Here is an 18564-nt window from a genome sequence, read left to right as displayed (position 1 = left end):
AAATCCCACAGGGCTCCCTAAATCAGACAGAGACAGCTACATGGGACCCCTACCCTCTTAGTGTATCTACACCCCACAGATCCAGACACAAGCGGCCTTAAATTCCACGGTACTCCCTAAAGCACACGGGCGGAGCAGCAAGGGGCCATCAAACCCCACAGGGCCAGCGGCAAGAGGCCTTAAACTCCACAGGGGCCCCTAAAGCACACAGAGCCTGCTGCAACAGGCCCCGAACGCGGCAGGACCAGCCGCAGCGTGCCTTAAACACTACAGGGTCAACTAGAAAATAGACCAAAAACTTCCGATGACCGGCTGGCTGCAAGGAGCTCTTTGCCCCCGGGACGGGAAGTGGAAGGGACGAGCACCGGCGGCTCCACCGCCTCCTTTCCGGGGCGGAGCCGAGCCGAGCGGGACGGAGATGGCGCAGCGGGCGCTCCCCAACCCCTACGCGGACTATGACAAGTCCTTGGCCACCGGCTACTTCGACACGGCCGGAAGGGTGAGCGGGGCCGGGGGGAGCTGCCCGGGGGATGTAGAGCAGAGACCTGCCTGGTTAAATAAAACATCCGGCGCCCGCCGGCTGTCCCCGGTGTGTACCAATGCCCACCCGCCTGCCGGTGTTTCGTTCACGTGTGGTGGCTTTTCCCTCCACAGCTGACCCCCGAATTCACGCAGCGGCTGAATAACAAAGTCAGGGAGCTGCTGCAGCAGATGGAGAGGGGCCTCAAGTCCGCCGACCCGCACGACTGCACCGCGTACACCGGCTGGGCAGGTAGGGTCGGATCCCATGGAGCAGGAGCTCTCCCAGACGGCACGCCCAGGCAGACCGTGGGGGTTTGGCCATTGGAATGGTCACAATAGATCCCTGTCAAGAACGGTGCTTCTTCCACGTGTTTTAGTCGATTAAAATAAGGACTCCCCGGTTTTGAAGCAGGTTTGAAGTTGCAGAGGGAAGACCATAGCGCAGTAGGGCAGGATTGTGTCTTGCCTTGGTTAATGGTGCTGAGCTTTTGCAACGGAGAAAGCCAGCACCTGCTTGAGAGCAGACATGGGACCCTCAGAAGGGACTGGCTCCAGATCTGGCCACGGTGGCGATGATGACAAAACCAGTGCTCTATACAGTGCTCCATGAAGTAGGCAGGGGCAATAGTAGGTTAGTTATCTCCAAGGAGTCCTTGCATATGGCAGCAGAGAGCTAATGGCCTGTGATAGTGTCCATCTTCTCTGTTTGTGCTGAATTTTATCTGATGACGTTGTCTGATTAGCAGGTTTCTCCAGTCCTGTTCCCCAGGTAGTACCCCTCCACTTAGCCAGGGCTAGTCCTGCTCCAGTACCTGCTGGAAGGAGCAGAAATGCAAATGTGAGTATAACAAAGTGTGGAAGCCTTCCTCACACTAACTCTTGTGTGCAAAGCTTCCAGGAGCTTGTCTTTCTCCTGTTCTGCATTTCATCCTAGTTTTCCTTCCTTGGTAGCGTGCCTTGCCTTCTCCCTGTTTCTGCCCACTGGCGTCAGGGAGGACACACCTTTTGCTGCTTTCATCCTTAGCTGCTGCTGTGTGCTTTGTCAGCTACTGTGCCTTCTGCACTGTGCCAGGCCCTAGGGAGAAATCCCAGGGGAGTGGCAATTAATCTCCTCCTTGCTGGAAGATTTTTTACTGCTGCTGCTGCTTTTTTTTTTTCTTCTGGCAGTACACTGTGATCCTAAATGGCAACTTTCTACAGCACAGTCTGGGTGTGGCTAAAAGCACTTGTGTGTGGGTGCTGTGGAACTTGATGCCAACAGTGTGCTAGGGAGAGTGGTGTTAATTGTATTGGTGCTAAGCTGAAGTTGCAGCTTGATGACAACAGTGCCAGAAGTAACTGCTTAAAAATTTTAGTATGGCAGACAGGCAGCTCATAAGAAATGCTAGGATGCCAGTATTAAATTCCAGCGTGGGAGAACATTGATTTCATCAGTTGCTGCCTGGCAGCACTCTGCTCCCACTGCCTGTGAATTTATGCATTTTTGCTCAGTGCTGGCTGATTTCTTCTTGGAAAGTGGATTCAGTCTTCCAAGCTGTGTGACCCTGTTCTGAGGTTCCCTTCAATGAAAAGCACTCCTCAGGTAAAGATGGTCTTCAGTCATGATGATAGAATCTGCCTCTGGCCAGAATAATTCAGCAGATAAAGCGGTAGGACAGTTAACTGATGTTAGGAATACACTTAAATTCTCAGAGGGAAAGGAAGACACCTTCTCCCAGAGGCCACATTTCCTTCCTTAAAATGGTCCCAAGGAGCTTCATGTTGGAAAGTGACTGCAGCTGTGAAACCATTTAGAGCTCTGGTAGGATTTCAGCTTGTTTTCATTTGGAAGGGAGTTTCTCAGGAGGGATTCATCTGTTTTCATTCCAGAAATCATTCCTCATGAGAACACCACCTTCTCACCTTGGCTAATAGGATTAAAAAAAACCTGCAGATATCCTGCAGGTCACAGCCAGCGGAGCGAAGTTTGCAGATATTACTCTGTTAATAATTTTGTCACCCTCCCTTCTTTCTAATCCCAGCTATATTAATTTATTCAGTGCTGCTTTCCAGAGACAAAATTAACTGGGCCAAGAGAGCAGCTTTTTCTTGTAATTGCTCAAGTAGAAAAGGCATGTTGGGTATCTCCTCATGTAAATCATTGCCCAGAAGTCTGAAATCAGCCTGCACTCTCATGGCCACTAATAAGAGAGATCTTAAATGTGGCTCTCTTGGCACAAACTCCGTGTGAAATGGAACATACTTGAGTGTCATACATTACACTGAGGTAATTCACAGCATGTGCTGGCATAGGGAAGGACTTATATTTTCAGCTCAGAGGCAGTGCAAACACAGTTTGGATCAAGATTATTGAGGCTGAGTGCCCTCAAAACATGTTTGAATCAGCTTGTTACGGTTTCATTCAGCAGAGATCAGGGCCCCACAGGCAGCATCTGGTATGTGCCTGGGTACAGACCAGCCTCAGCTGTTGAGTTCTGCTTTGGCTTTTAATCAGTTTAGCAAGACTGCTGGAAGAGCTTTAGTGGTCTTAATCTGTTTCACTGCCATCACAGTGTTGACTGAGGGAAGGTAAACTGCTGTAAGCTAACTCAGAGTTGGAAGCAGTTCAGATCCTGGCAGAAGTACAGCTGCCTCATCTCTTTTCCAAAGATTAGCACGAGGATGCCAAGGAGTATGTTGGTATTTCTCGTAGTGCAAAAGGCCTTGCTCCAAAGACTGCCTTGATTGGGAGCACAGATGATGGGAAGGGAATGGAAGGGAACTGACCTCACTCCTGTCACCTCTCAGCTAGCTGCAGATGCTTAGGAAGCTCCTGAGTCCGGTGCTGACTGGACTGTTGTGTCCTTCCAAGGTGATGCGGTATTTAACGGAGAGATTCCCTTTCCTCTACCCCATGGCAGTGCCTCTGGAATTTGTTTTCCATGGGAGCATTCCCTTCTATGGCAATGTCATGGCTCTCAGAGCTCAAGGGCCTCTGAAACAGACCCGTGAATGCAACTGGCCTGTCCCATCCATAGGTTTTGGCTGGCCCGTCGGCCAGTGTGGATGAGGAGCAGGATTGAGTTGCCTTTTGAAGGGGCTCTTCAAAAGACATGCCAGATGAAAGAGAAGTTAGTTAAGAAGGAATAGAAATTCTGACTGTACCAGTTCAGGAAAGCTTTTGGAAAAACAGCTTTCATTCACTTTAGTGCAGTATCTTCATTTCAACCTCAAACCCCAGAGAACTTGACTCTCCTGAAGAGAGTTCTGTTCAGAAAAATGGAAATCCTCAGATAATCCCTACAGAACAAGAGTCAGTGAGGCTGCATTTGGTGAGAGATGTGTCACCCACATAAACCACAATTCTGCCAAGTGCTTGGTGGGTAGTTTTTGTGAAATCTCCATTTCTTGGAGATTGTCAGTATTTGACTGCACAAGGCTCAGAGCAAGGCCATGTAAATTTTAAGTTGGCCTTACTTTCAGAGGGTTGGATCAGATCACCTCTACTGATCCCTCCTAGCCTAACCTGTTGTAGGATTTTATGATAGGGTAAAAGTTTTACAAAAGAAGCAACCCAGGTTGAAAGGCAGGAGGCACCTGAGTAATGTCCCATGTCCCACAGGGCACTAAGGCAAGCTGTAGTAAAATGCACTTGTGGCTCCCCACACAGTTTTGAACATGGAATGATACAGCCTTCCAGAGGAGATGTCTCACTGTCTCATGCAGCATGGCTTTGGCATGCATTTAGGAGCACGAGATAACATCACATGCATCTGCATCAGGAAAGATTCTTATTATCCTTTGAGCCGGGCAATAAAGCTATGCCATTACTGCTCTTTTACCCCATGCCTGGCTCATTTTAGTGAGCTGTCTCATTAAAATCAGCTGTCTCACAGGACACCACCAGGCTTCACCACTGTGTGCAGAGATAGGTTTCTACTTCTTCCCTCTGTGTTTGACATCCTGCTTTGAGGGTGCTGGCTGACTTACTTCCCTGGCTCAAGACAAGATCTCCGAGATCTTTATGGCTGTAGATGGTCAGTTTGGAACTGGTCCAGATTTGATGACCAAATTTTTCCCTTTTGGAAAACTGCTGTCCTTTGTGGAAGGACCACACCGCAGCTTAGCTCCTGGTGGGCAAGGAGGCATCTGTTCAGAAGAGTCAGAATGGCATAACTGCTTGCAGTAATAGTGCAATCCAACGTACAAAGCAAGTCCAGGCAAGGCAGCCACTGCATGGCAGTTCTGCTGGGAACAAGAGTCTCAGAAGTCAAAAAAACAGGTCACATCTCCAACTGGGATACTGAACATAGGCCTCCAGGACACGCAGAAATAGAGCAGATCCACAGCTTACCTAGCCCTACATGACTGATGATGCCACGTATGTACAGCACAAAAAGCACGCCAGACTAACACCCGCTCGGTCAGCAAATGCTGCCTGCTCAGTTGGAATAAGGAGGGTATTATTGGAGAGAGAGTGAGGCAGAGCTGTGGAATAGCTTCTGCAGAGCAACACTGCCCAGCTGAGCCAAGTTCATTGGGTGAAAACTCTCGTCTCCAACCTGCACTACCTCTGAAATACTCTGCCCACATCTTGACACATGGGTCAGTGTAGGATATCCCCCATGCAGAGGACTGCATTTTGTGTCCTCTGCATCCACATGTCAACATTTCCTCTTTATGTGTGGGCCTGCCCTTCTCTGCTAGCCTTCCCCACCTTGGGGCTCACAGATCCAGCAAGCAGCAGGCTGAAGGCAGCACTGCTTGTGCACTTCCGATCAGCTTGGGAGTATGAATTCCATGAGGAATGAGTTAAGAAAATTTACTTCAAATTCAGTTTTTAAGGCTTTTGGGTTTAAAAGAAAAAAAAAGGAAAAATGAATTATTTAGGGAAGCAGCTTCCATCTTTTCGTACAGGTTAGGTAGGGTTTTTTGGAGTCTTTTCAAAGGTGCTTGGGCCTGGGAAGAAAGGGAGTGAGAAATGTTTTAAAAGAGCAAAAGAAGTCAGAGGAAAACATTTACTTTCTAAGAATTCAATCCTAGCAGTACTCTTGGCATGGCAGTTATGTACATAATTAGGGTGTTATGATGATAGTGGGAATAGAAGCTACTTACAAAACTAAAAGTTGTACATTAAAGCAGATAACTCAAGAGTGCAAGTTGTGCTCAGACAACTATCAGGCCTGTTAGAGTCTAGAAGCTGTGCTTGGTGCTCAGTAAATCAAAGAGAGTCACTTGACATTTGCTAGCTGGAAAAGGAGGGTTCCCCTTCAGAGAAGGGCTTCATATCCACATCCTTATATACTTGAGTGATGGCACTGTACATCTGAGCTCTCTCTGGAATTACTAGCACTGAACTGCTTAGAGAGAGGAGAGGACAAGGTTATTAGCTTCAGCAGGAAATGGAAATTTTATACATAATGTACATGCAGAATTGACTTGTCTGGAGCACAAAGCTTTGGAAATTACGCATGCAAAATGAGAAATTGATCTAATTTTGAAATTGTCCTCAGTACCGTGGAAAGTAATTTTACAGCATGCTTGCTCCCCTCACCTTACCACATCAAAATCTTCAGATTGGCTCTATTCATTTAGGCTTAAATGCAGGACCTGAGTCTTCTCAGAAATGGTTACTGGTAAGGGCAGAAATACGCTTTTCTCAAAGTGATTTAGGCAAGTAGCTTTCTTAAGTGCACGTTTGAGGATGCCTCCCGGATCAAAACGATGGTTCAGACAGGGCAGACCTTTCAGACACAGCCTTAGCGAGGACTCCTCGGTTACCTACTAAAAGCTTCGAGAGCTGGATGAAGACAGGGCAGACAGAGGCAAGGGACAGCCAGTAATGTGAGCGTTCAGCAGTGGAATTGTTTCTCTGTGTCCCTGGATGTGCCTGAGAAGCCTGTCTCTAAGGCTTATGCCCTAGATGAGAAAGAGGGATGGGCTTTTAGGTTTGTTATAACAGCCAGGGTAGAGAGCAGGAAGATTAAACTTTCCTGGTGGATGCAGCCTCCGTGTTCCTTTTTCAGGCATTGCTTTGCTGTATCTGCACCTGTATGATGTGTATGGAGACCCAGCCTACCTGCAGGTGGCCCAGGAGTACGTGAAGAAGAGCCTGAGCTGCCTGACGAGACGCTCCGTCACTTTCCTGTGTGGCGATGCTGGGCCCCTGGCAGTGGCCGCTGTCATCTACCATAAACTGCAGAACCACAAGCAGGCAGAAGACTGCATCACTCGGTAAAACACTTGGTTATGTCTTTGACCTGATGTTCCCCTCGCTCCTTGAGCTGGGCTGGGCTTGTATGGGTACCCTGTGCCGAGCCTGAATACGTTTTGTTGCAGTCTTGTGTGAGAAATAATCCAGTAACTTAGGAAGGCAGTACAAACTAGTTCTGCCATGATGAAAGAGGTGGCTTAAGGACAGACACACTTGCATGGCAGCATGGGGAGCAAGGGTATTGGTCAGCTGGTATTGCCATCTTAAAAATAATTCTGATAAACACAGGAAGAAAAAAGTGCCGAAATTAAAACCAAAAGAAAAAATACAGAAGGTGGGGTTTGGTGGTTTTTTGAGAACCCTTCAATTTAGTTTTACAGCCAGTTTGATGAAAAGGAGAAATGTGGTAGAACTATTAGGTTTAATTTTGGCACTTGCTTCGACTTGCTATTTATTAGTTGACTTTGACTTAAACCTAAGATTGACAGCATCCCTTTCAACTGCTGAGTGCAGCTGGTTATGATTAATTTATTTCTATTTCCTGCCTTTCCTAGACGCTTTTCAAATGTATTTTTGTTGGGTACTTAAGACAAAAAAAGAACAAACAAGCAATCTTAGATCAGCATGTGTCAGAGGAAGGAAAAGAGTTAAGCAGATGGAGTTGCAAGTGTTTCTTGCATAAGGGAGATCAGTTCTGACAAGGTGAGAAACAGCCCAGCAGAGAGTTTCCATTTTCACATGATTGGCACAAAATAAGACAAAACCCCTGATGCTTCAGAACAACACTGAGTGCCCTTAGACAGCCACGAGCAAGTGATGTATAATAGCAATTAAAAAAAGCCATGGGTGGAATCAGAAGTGTCTGTACAGTTTGGACACCAAGTTCCCACTCCCTTAACTAAGAATAGCTTCTGGTTCACATGGATATGGTCAGTCTGAGGACAGAATTCTTTATCCTTGTAATAATCTGTGGGTTGGATTTTGCTTAATACTTTGACAAAGTGGGAAATCTCACTATGATTAATATATTTGCTAGCAAAAAGAGAACTAGTCTGACAAACAGTGCTGGTCAGTTGTGATCAATACAAAAGTCCCAGGTTATGAAAAGAACCCTAATTCATGTTTTCTTGCTGAGCTCTCCTCTCTGTGGGTCCCACCTGTTCTGCCTACAGTTCAGTGGCAGAATGGAATCTTGTGATTAATTCTGCAGTGCCATCTAATGGTATCATAAAGGTAGAACCTTGGAAATTGGTTTCTTAATACATCCAAAGGGAGGAAAGGAAAAAATGTGTCTTTCTCGAAGGAACAGTGATATTGTCCTTACTCTGCCCCCAATTCCCAGAGCAGTAAGTTTGACCATGCTCCTTAAAAAGCAGAGTATTTCTCTGAAAAGTAGCTCCCTTAATCAAAACTCTTAAGTGGGTTTTTAGTATGCTGTTTAGTTACAGAACAGTTGCTAAGCTATGCAGTGCAAGAAAATGCATTTTCTGTCACAGCTGTGGGGAATGAGGGCCTCTCTCCATGTTGTCCTCTGTCTTTTAAAGGACCTCATCTTTACATAGTCTGTGGAGAGAATCCATCAGCCAGGTTTTACCTGCAGTGGAAGAGACAGAAGCTTGCTCCCTCTTAAATGAATTCATGACTAACAAATGTGCTTTTATGCTCTAGAGAGACTGTTTCGGGGCAGCCCATTTTCCAAAAGTCTGTGAAAATCTGAGCCATATTCCAGGAGCCCTCTTTTCCCTGTCACCTCCCACCAATTCAGAAGGTCAAAGGTTTGCTTTCAGAGCTGCTGGCTTACAAAAATCCCATTCTGCCATACAGCTGCCTCGATTTCCCTCTATCCAGAAACTGCTGACAATTGAGGTAATAGGCTGGTATGTGAATAAGAGTGGCTCTTCCTTTCAGAGATCTCGATTTACCCCTCGCTCCTGAGAAATGCATTCACATGCAATCAGTCCAGGAGCATCCCAGGCATCTCTTGCTGCACTCGTGACCGCATTTCAAACCCAGCAGAAACTACTGGCAGGCTTCCTCCCCTGATGATCCTGCCTGGAAAGCAGCTAGAGGGAAGCACTAACGGATAAGGAGCAAGAATAGTAGCTCCAGATGCTCCGGATTTCCCCATGAAAAGAATTTTCAAAGGTCCCAGACCTCTGAAAATCCCTACTGTGGGTATTACAGTTCATCCATCCAACCATTCCTTCTATTGCACCTGACATTTCCCCAACATCTCGGAGCTGAACAGCATCACCAGCCAGCATCTCCTCCGGCCATCCTGCTGCTGGGCAGAGTCTGTCCAAACACTGCTTTTCTCCTTGGAAACCCTCCTCATCGTGCTTTCCTTGGACTTGGAGACAGAGGCCATGAGGAGGCAGCAGGGCTTTCCTTTCAGCCCCTGCAGCTGAAAGAGGAACCTGTGCTTAGTCCTAGTCTTGGGTATAAAGCCTCTCTTCTGGGTTTAATCTGTGAGAAACCTTCGCCATGGAGCACTGCATATTTCAAGTGGCACGTGGGAGGCAGGGCCCGTCCTCTTTGAGACACTGTGCCCTCCTTTCTCCTTCAGTATCCCTGCTTACATTGAGCCCAGCGCCAGGGAAAATTTCCTGCCCTGAGGAGTCGCAGCCCAGCATCCTCTCTCTGCTCTGAGGGTACTCTGGATGTTTGGTTGCTTCTTTGCTTTGCAACACATTGTTTGGCCCTGGAGCCAAGGCTGCCAAGGCACCTTTTCTGTTCCTCACAATACTGTGACAGGGAAACCCTGCACACACAGAGCTTTCCTGGCTGGTTTCGCATCAGGAAGCAGCTCAGGGAACAGCCTTGCAAATACTTGTGCTAGTATTTGAAAAGTGATGGAACTTTTCAGATTGCTGTCTCATGGGTGAGCAGAAAAATAAAGCCAAATCCAGTCACACTGCTACCTGCCGCTCTGACAGGGAAGGAATCCAGCCCTGCTGGAAGCGTGATGAGAGGTAAAACAATAGAAAAATTGCATCAAAAGTGAATTGGGCTACAAAGCTTTGGTGTGAAGAGCTGTCAGTCTCTGTTAGCACTACAGGAATATCACCAACTTTGCGACATGATAATAGAAATGTGGCAAAGAAAACACTTGACTGCAGCAGAGGTCACTCTGCACTTGCAGGCTAAAGCTTGATGCCAAGCTGTTCTCAGTGTAGGGTTGTCCCCAGACAGCCCACAGCACTCACACCCTGCTGAGCTGTCCTCACTGCTGCTCAGCTCTCCCTAGAGCAGATTTCTTACATGTGCCACAGTGCACAGATGCTTGTAGCTCCACCTCTAATTTCTGAGATTTTTAGTTCATGGAGGCAGCTCTTTCTCCACTGATAGTGTAGCCCTGGCCACTTGCAGGCATGGAGAGGAAGGAGCTTTTCTATCATGGTTTCTGAGCATTAGGGGTGAGATTTTTACACAAAGCAGCCAAATTAAAGGGATACCAGTTTAGTTTGAAAGTAGTCATTTTTGGCAGAGGGTTGGCCTTGCCAGCAGCAAGGGAGATAATGGGTGGGCAGCCTTTCCTGAGCAATCATCAGCTTTATACTGATAATTTCCTTAAGCTCAGGTTTCCCCATCAGGTAGCTTACCCAGGGATGATGGTCTAAAACACAAGCACATCGTGTGAGTGCATTATAAAGGGTTGGGCAGGCTAAAAAAGCTGAACAAAAGTCAGAGGGGAAAGAGTGATTCCACACCTTGCATAGCTGGAAGGCTGTGACACAAAGACTGTCCTGACATCTGCCAGGGCACAGGCGGCATGAAGGAACAAGCCATGGTTATGAGCAGCCGTCTCAGTGCTTGGTTCCGTGGCTTTGAATGTCCTCTAATGCCCCCCATGGGAATTTTTCACCGTAGTTTGCTCCACCTGCACAAGGCTGACCCACGGGTGCCCGATGAGCTGCTGTACGGGCGCATGGGCTACCTCTATGCACTGACGTTTGTGAACAAGCACTTCGGAGAGGAAAAGATCCCTAAAAGTCACATTCAGCAGGTACTGTGCCTTTTGCTGTCTCTTGCTATGCAGCCCATCTTTGGGCAGGTAAAAATCAATGCTAGATGTAGAGAACTCTTGCAGTAAGGGAGAAACCACATCATGGTATCCCTGCTGCTTTTTGTCCAAAGGGACAAAGCACCGTGCACCCTCTGCTGTCCATGTATATCCATAGGCAGTACTGAACTGGCATATATTTTACTCCCTCGCTCATGCTCTTCCCTCTGCTCGGGCAGAAAAACAGCTTTAGTTGTGTGTCAGGATACTCACTGTGGTGTGTCCAAGACAGCAGCATTTCCCTAACCCACATCTGTTCCCACCACAGGTCTGGGAAGCAGTTGTAGCCTCAGGAGAGAACCTGGCCAAAAAGAGGAATTTCACAGCCAAGAGCCCCCTGATGTACGAGTGGTACCAGGAGTATTATGTCGGGGCAGCCCATGGTTTGGCTGGGATTTACTACTATCTCATGCAGGTAAGAGGCACTGGAGAGGAGGGAAGGTGCCCTTAGCAGCTGTTTCACATTTCTTTGAAGAAGGAGCAGCATTTGAATTGGTTCTTGGTGATGTCGAGCTGGGAAAGGTCCTTTGTCTGACGGACTCACTCGTGTTTGATCATACATCCTCGCTGCTGAAGGTTTTCTCCAAGACAGACTGAATCTCCCACCTTGATAGAGAGCTGTAGGGAAATGTGACCTGCATTACACCAGCAGTGTCACATAACGGAGGCCTGGAGGCCAGCTGGGTCTGAGTTCATGTCAATTGCTTATAAAGTATTCCTGTTTGTTGGTATGTGTGAGCTTCCTGCATTTTTTGAGGTAGTTACTTGGAGCAATCTCAGATCATTGGAGTGAGAATCTCTGGGAGGAAAGCACAGTGAAAGAGATTGCATTTGTAGTAGGGAAGCAGGACAAGCCTTTGTATCCAAATGAGAGCCTGTTTCTAAATGTGAAAGAGGTGGGACTTTGATAAAGGAGCTGAGTTCTGTAGTGCCTGAAGCAGGCAGAGCAAGGTAAGAGGCTGGGAGCTGCAGTACCCCTTTGCTTTGATGCTGTCTTTCTCACTATTTTGCACAACTCTTTGGAGCTCTGGCTCTGAAATGAGGGTAATAATTCCCCTAGGTGGGTCACTTTATGCATAAATTCACAGTGCTTAAGCACTTAGAAAAATAACAGTAATAAATAACATTGCATTTTTAAAGCACCCATGAGCAATGCAAATTATTTTGATATAGAAATAGGTGGTATATTTTATTAAACCCAACTCTCAAAATAGGTGGGGAAAAAAAGCCACCAGGTTTCAAGTATAGGAGCTTTCCTTCAGGACTCTCAAAGTTAAAACCCACATACATGATAAGCAGCACTCCTGCGAATATAACCCTCTTCTGTGTCTCAGAGAGGAAGGGGTGGTTGGTGGGTTTTAAGTAGATTTGGCAAGAGGAGTATGCAAGGTGATTATTGCCCAGGAGCACCAGAACAGCTAGCTGAGAGCAGGGGTTACAGTGTTGTCTAGGCTGGTTGTTTTAAATAATTTTTAAGTTTCAGTCTCCTATAAAATACTGCATGGGCTGAAGTACAAGGAGCCTGGATCAGCCAAGCATAGTGCAGAAAAGCCTTGGGGGAAGCAAACAAGTGAAATATGAGGAGACAAACATCTTTTATCTCTAATGGTTTTACAGCACAGGTATTGATTTTTAATTTTCCAGTTATTAACCTGGGAACAGTGTGATCCTTAGGTGAGAATGCTCATTGCAGTCTGCTGTGGGAAATCAGAACTGCACAGATTTTGTGGGGGGCACTGAGCCACTCCCTTGCTTCCATCTGAGGTCAACAGAGAGGTAACCCCCTGGAAATCACCCAGCAACGTATGTGAAAATGCAGCATCACAGCTGAGATGCTCTAGGTGCTAGGACTCAGCCCTGGCACTCATCCTAATACTGATTTTAGACAGTTTATCTCTTCACTCCAGCTCTGGGTATGGAAGCTGTTCCTGCTCATCTTCAGGAAAAGCAGCAGCAAGCCCTCTTGCTTAGAGTGCTGGGTGACATGCTAGGGTCAGTCTTTGTTTCTGGGATGCAAGGGGCAGGACTGGCAGTAAGACCCTGCCAAAAGACAGAGAGCAGCCAGGGGCTGAGTGGGTATTTGTGAAGCCTGAAGGCCTGGACCAAAGAAATAACTTGATTTACAAGGAGCAAGAGGGAACATAGCCACAGTTGGCTTTGTTTCTGCCTTTCAGGCAGATCTTGGGTCTCTTAGGGACAGACAGAATGCTAATTTTCCCTGATTTAATGCTTTCTCTCTCTTAGCCTGGCCTTGGAGCGAGCCAAGTAAAGCTGCACAACACAATCAAGCCCAGTGTGGACTATGTCTGCCAGCTCAAGTTCCCATCTGGGAATTACCCTCCATGCATCGGTGACACAAGAGACCTACTTGTCCACTGGTGTCATGGGGCACCAGGGGTAATCTACATGCTTGTCCAGGCCTACAAGGTACCAGAAATCTTGAAAAGACCCTTTGGGGACCCTTAATGTGGGACTTCATCACAGAGAAGACACTGTGAGACCCTCCCCGCCTGAGAGTAGGATGGCTTGTTACAGTGAAATCACCACACAGGGACTGCCAACTGATATGAAAATTAATCTTTTGAAAAATATTTCTGAAAATACCCATCAGTTGTGTGGGTTGTCCTGTAGCAGGTGATTGATGGTGACAGCTGGTTGTGTGTGAAGTGATGGTCATACATCCCACGTCATCGTATTGATACCAAAAAGCGGCAGAAACAAACTTCTTAACGCCAATTTGTGGATGTTAAAATGGGCATTCTTCTTTGTTCAGCATGCTGGACGTTTGAAGGAGAGCTCCTCTAATGGAATATACCAAATGACAGACAGACAGGGCTTCTTATTACACCTACTGTTTACATATTCATTAGGTATTCCCACTTAATACATATTCATTAGTTTGTTTACATAGTCACACCACTATTGGAAGTCCTTTGGTCTTTCCAGGTCTTCTTCATTGTCATTACCTCAGTTCTTGAGCAGCTACAGCAGGTACAGCATCATTGTGTTTCACCACCAAAAACTGTTACATTCGTTCTTTATATTATCTTGTTTGGGTACACAGAGCTTTATATCTGCTTTGTTTGAGCACATCCTTACAGAATTTTCTAGGACTTCTCTAAGAGCATACTGTTCCTTATTTGGGCATTCCGAGATACTGTGAGTAAAGTTTCTGTTTCTTCTATCAATATCAAAAACATCCTCCTTTAAAGTAGACAGCAAAGTAATTTCCAGTAGGAGAGAAACTAATTAACCCAGGCCTCTACAACACACAGGGAAGCTCTTTGGAGCAAATCACCTCAGCAAGGACAACTGTTTCTTGCCTCTGCAGGTCTTTGGGGAGCAGCAGTACCTGAACGATGCCCTGCAGTGTGCAGAAGTGATCTGGCAGTACGGATTACTAAAGAAAGGCTACGGGCTGTGCCACGGGACAGCTGGTAATGCTTACAGCTTCCTGGCACTGTACAACCTCACTCAGAACATGAAATACCTCTACAGGGCCTGCAAGGTAAGAGCCTGAGGAAGAGAGAGGGGATTATTCACTTCTGCCTTCTACAGCACCACTTTTGCATTTGAAACCCAGTTCCTATTGTGGCAGACACAACAGCTAGATCTGACCAGCTGCGCCTGGAGAGTCCTTCAGCAGTGCAGTCACTGTCTGACAGCCTGTATAGAAGGGACTTCCCACAGAAGCCTTGCTATGCGAGGGGCAGCATGAGGATGAGGGTGGTATTTTTTTTTTTCAAGATTTGTCTTTAACCAAATTTGAATGCTTTTTGTTCCTCTTTTCTCAGTTTGCAGAGTGGTGTTTAAGCTATGGGCAACACGGGTGCCGGACTCCAGACACACCATTCTCCCTCTTTGAAGGTAACCTCAGTCTCTAGCCTTGTGTTTTCCTCCTGGATCAGAACTGGTCCAGCACCAAGGAAAACCAAATCCACGTGCCACTGAAGCCGTTACAAAACTCAGTGTAGAGGATGGAAAGGAAATTGTTCTCACTGTTTTTACCCTGTTCCCAGGAGCAGTCTCCCTATAGCACAGGCTAATGTCTGTTTACAGTGACAGTTCCATCAGTGAGGACCTCGGGCAGCAGTGTCACAGGGACCAGAGTTGGGCAGAGCTGCTCAGAGTGTTAAGCTTGGGCACCAGTAAAGCAGAAGGGAGGGAGCTGGAGGGGGAAAGGACCCATTGTGTTTTCCCTGGTGCTTTTCAATGTTTGATGAATGTCAAAATGCTTTCCTCACTGAAATACCAAAGCTGCTTGGGAAACCTGGGTTTAGACCTTGGAAATTATTTAGGGCCTTTTCTTCTGTCTTCATGACTTATTCACCCGTGAATAACTGAAAAAAATGGGTGCCCAAAGGGAATCTTTCTGAAGCATAGCATGGTTTTTTATCCTCAGGAATGGCTGGAACAATTTACTTTCTTGCTGACCTGCTGGTGCCAACCAAGGCCAAGTTCCCTGCATTTGAACTCTGAAGCTGAGCTTGACAGTTTCCTGCCTGAATCTTTCCACACGTGGAAACACAGTTGAAAGCTGTTTTCTCCTTCTTCCAGACTCATCATTCATTTTTCACCTAACTGAACGTAATCCATCCTCTTGAGGGCATGCTGAGTTCTCTAACATTTCTAGTCATCTTACTATGTTGCTTCAGTTTAAAAGACAGAATGCAGATTTTGCTGGTGTCCCGTAAAAGCGCAGGGGTGCGTGTGGGAGCAGGGGAAAACTGTACAGTATTTTGTTGGCTACAGAGTTTTGCTATTTTATGTATCCCATTTCCTGGGAAAAAGTTTCTATTAAATGTAAGTTGGGCTGTTTCATTTCTTTTTATGCTGACAAATAGTTGCAGGAATTTTGTTGCCTATGTAAGACAAAAGATGGAAAAGTGAGACTGTTCCCCTGCAAGTTGTTTTTAAGTGTTTTCTCTCTGAGCACCCAGGCAGTATGTGATTCAGTAGCTGGGCTGTGCCATGTGAGGCAAATGTGATGGACTATGAAGTCTTTTTATGTTGTTAATGTCATCTTGCAAGTGGCAGAGCTGGAACTGACATGCCAAAGGCTTGTCCTGAATTTCCACCCATTTGCTTTAAAGGCAAAGGCTATGTATAGCTCTTTCGTGCATTTTTTTTCCTGTGGCAGACAAGTAATCCACTGCCATCTTCCATTAAACCTTGTTGGTCTGTGGGTCATCTAATGGAAAACTCCAGTCTAAAAGTGAGCTGAGCATGCTGGCTGGTGTGGTCTCTTCTTGTTAGTTTTGAGAGTTTATTTTGCAGTCTTTATTTAAATTTGTGTGCTAGGTGGTGCCAGGTGCACCAGCAGCAAGGGAAAAGAAATATATTCCACTGAATTCTGTCAGTGTTTAACCTACTGGCTGTAGTAGATGTTGTTTACATGTTTTCTTTTATAAGCTTTCCCAAACCTGGATAATTTGAGTCACTCATTTACCTTGCTACTGCTTGTTGTAGTTTGATTTGCAACCACACATTTACCCAACTGGAAAATTTGCCCTAGGTTAACTAGCTTTGACCTGTCAAGCAGACCAGATACTTAGCAAGGGGTAACTCTGATTTTCCGTCCTTTAGCTGATGCTGCACCGATTTGCAGCAGAGACCTGACCCTGTAAAGCACTTCCTTAGCACTGAGCATGAACTAAGCACTGATTGCAGGGAAAGTTCCAGATACAGCTGCACTACTTTGAGGGCAGCTCCTCAGCCTGCACAGAACTGGCTGTGGGTTTTGATCTTTCAAGGGCCCAGCTGCTGAGTGCCTCAGGCTATGAGAACAGGTGAGAGCTGCAGGGCAGCACAGCCACACTCCAGCACCGGAAACAGTGGAGCAGGACCACCAAACCTGGCATACTAACACAACTTGCCCACATGTGCCTGAACGCAGGGCAGCCAAGCCCCAGTGGCAGAGGCAGACCCCTCGAGAACTTTTCCTCAAAGCCCACGCTCCTGCTGCAATCACAGGTTTCTGCAAGTCCACCAAAAGACAGCCTGAAATACAGAGAAGCTCATCTGCTTGGGGCTGGGCATCCCTGTTAGAAGCCTCAGGCTGATGCAGGCTCAGCAGCAGGCATTCCCTATCATTCACAGGGCCTGAGCAGGGAGGTTGCAGAGAGGGAGGAGGTAGGAGCTGGCTAATCAAACACCACATGAGGCTCTCTTGGAGTTACCTTCCAGCTTGGCTGGTATGGTAGCAGAGTAGGCACATTGAGCCTGGGTTTCTTCTGGGTACTGCTTCTGTAAAGGAGATGGTTTGCACAGCCTGTGTCACAGTGTCATGACAGCATAACCTCCCAGGGTTTGTACACTGATGGGGGACTATCAGGGCCATGTGTACAACTGCTGAGTGGAGCACTGTTTAATAAAAATGCTGAAATGACCAAGCTTTGAGTTATTTTTACTTCCTGTCTGAAGAGATCAACATATGCCACAGCAACCAACTGTGGCAGCTCCTGGAGGCTCAGTGGCCTCCCACCCATCCTGAGTGTTAAGAGTATTTCTCATTTTTTCCTCATCTCCAATCCACTGAGACCAGTCCTCTGCTTTCCTCCCAAGGCATCCTTTTGCAGTGCTGCGTCCATCCAAGACTGCATCCTCCCACTGTGGCTTCCATTGGAGACCACAGTCCTGGCAGTTACTGTTAATTGCACCAAAATACACCTGTGTGCAGTGCTGGCCAGCAAAAGGAGGATGTGGATCCTCCCAGAAATGCACCCTCCTGCTCAGTAGAAGGAGGAACAGGCTGCCTCAGGGAGGCTGTGACTGTCCAGCACCAGAGGGAAGAAGGCCAGACTGTCAGGAGTGACATGGATGAAGGTGATCCTGCACATATATTAGGTTGCCTGAGGTCCTACAGAACCTGGCTTTCTACAGTTTCCATTTCTGTTAAGGTTTGTTGTAAAGGTCTTGAGGGAGAAGGTCCAGGAATGAGGATGGAAAAGCAGCATAGTGCAGTTTTTCTGGTTAGCTTTCCTTTCTCATACAGGTGTGTGGTGCTGGTGCTGCCCACTTCCACTCATCTTTATGCCAAGGAGAGGGAACAAGACAAAGCCTGAAAACACAAAACAGCTGCTGCTTCAGCAAGCTGCCTGAGAGGGACTTTATCAGAAACAGACATTTAACACTTGGTGATGGTTATGTTTGTCCATGGTGGTGGGTTTGTGTTATTTTTTAAAAAGTACCTTATGTTCCCAAGAAATAAGCAAAAAGTATATTTTGAATGCTTTATCATTGGGCTCAGTTTGTCTTTACCCCCTTTGTATACTGGTATCATCAGCAGGATGAAAAACATCCCAACTACTGTAAACCAAACACCATCTGTAGGAGTGCATGTCCCCTGAGAGCCTGCTGTGGTTTCAGCTCTCGAGAGCTGACAGCAGCCTCAGCTATCAAAGAGGTGACATAGGGACAGTACAAGAAGACAGATACGTTATTGCCCTCTGCCCAAATTATTTCGTTTCTGATTCTTAACTTCTCAAATGCCCACAAACCGTGACCAGCACAGTTAGTCCATGGCTAACACATGGCCAAACAAATCCAGCTATGAGCGGTCCTTAGCCCCATCAGCCTTTGCAGTCAGTCACACACTCATCTGATAAATCCATTTATGAACTACCACCACAGTCCTTTGATGCACACTGACTTCCCTTTGAAACCACTTTGGAGTAGGCTGCTGTCTGCAGTGTGGCAGGCGCCCTTGTAGAGTTGATAGGGTAAAGGCACAGCAGAAGAGAACTCGGCCTTCTGCCCCACCACAGGCATTGTTCCCATCTGACAG

At 46.8% G+C, this 18564-nt stretch overlaps 1 protein-coding gene across 1 annotated transcript; it reads left to right on the top strand.

Annotated features, from left to right (window-relative positions):
• The first annotated feature begins 389 nt into the window (after positions 1–389).
• LANCL1 (LanC like glutathione S-transferase 1) lies at positions 390–17170 on the top strand. Its single transcript, XM_050339761.1, has 9 exons — positions 390–499; positions 655–772; positions 6528–6735; positions 10586–10721; positions 11047–11193; positions 13023–13205; positions 14110–14286; positions 14573–14645; positions 15181–17170. Exons 1-9 carry the CDS (start codon positions 419–421, stop codon positions 15255–15257), a joined length of 1200 nt encoding a protein of 399 aa, XP_050195718.1. The 5' UTR covers positions 390–418; the 3' UTR covers positions 15258–17170.
• The last annotated feature ends 1394 nt before the right edge of the window (positions 17171–18564 follow it).

The sequence above is a fragment of the Myiozetetes cayanensis genome, unplaced genomic scaffold (genome assembly GCF_022539395.1).
Source record: "Myiozetetes cayanensis isolate MyiCay16 unplaced genomic scaffold, myiCay2020 scf9, whole genome shotgun sequence".
Lineage (NCBI taxonomy): Eukaryota > Metazoa > Chordata > Aves > Passeriformes > Tyrannidae > Myiozetetes > Myiozetetes cayanensis.
This window is presented reverse-complemented; position numbering and strand designations above follow the sequence as displayed.

Bases quoted from the DNA above. Each gene is read 5' to 3' on its own strand.
- LANCL1 (XM_050339761.1), top strand. From the start codon at position 419: ATGGCGCAGCGGGCGCTCCCCAACCCCTACGCGGACTATGACAAGTCC. The intron at 14,287-14,572 runs GTAAGAGCCTGA...CTCTTTTCTCAG, and splicing joins ACCTCTACAGGGCCTGCAAG to TTTGCAGAGTGGTGTTTAAG. The intron at 14,646-15,180 runs GTAACCTCAGTC...TTTTATCCTCAG, and splicing joins ACCATTCTCCCTCTTTGAAG to GAATGGCTGGAACAATTTAC.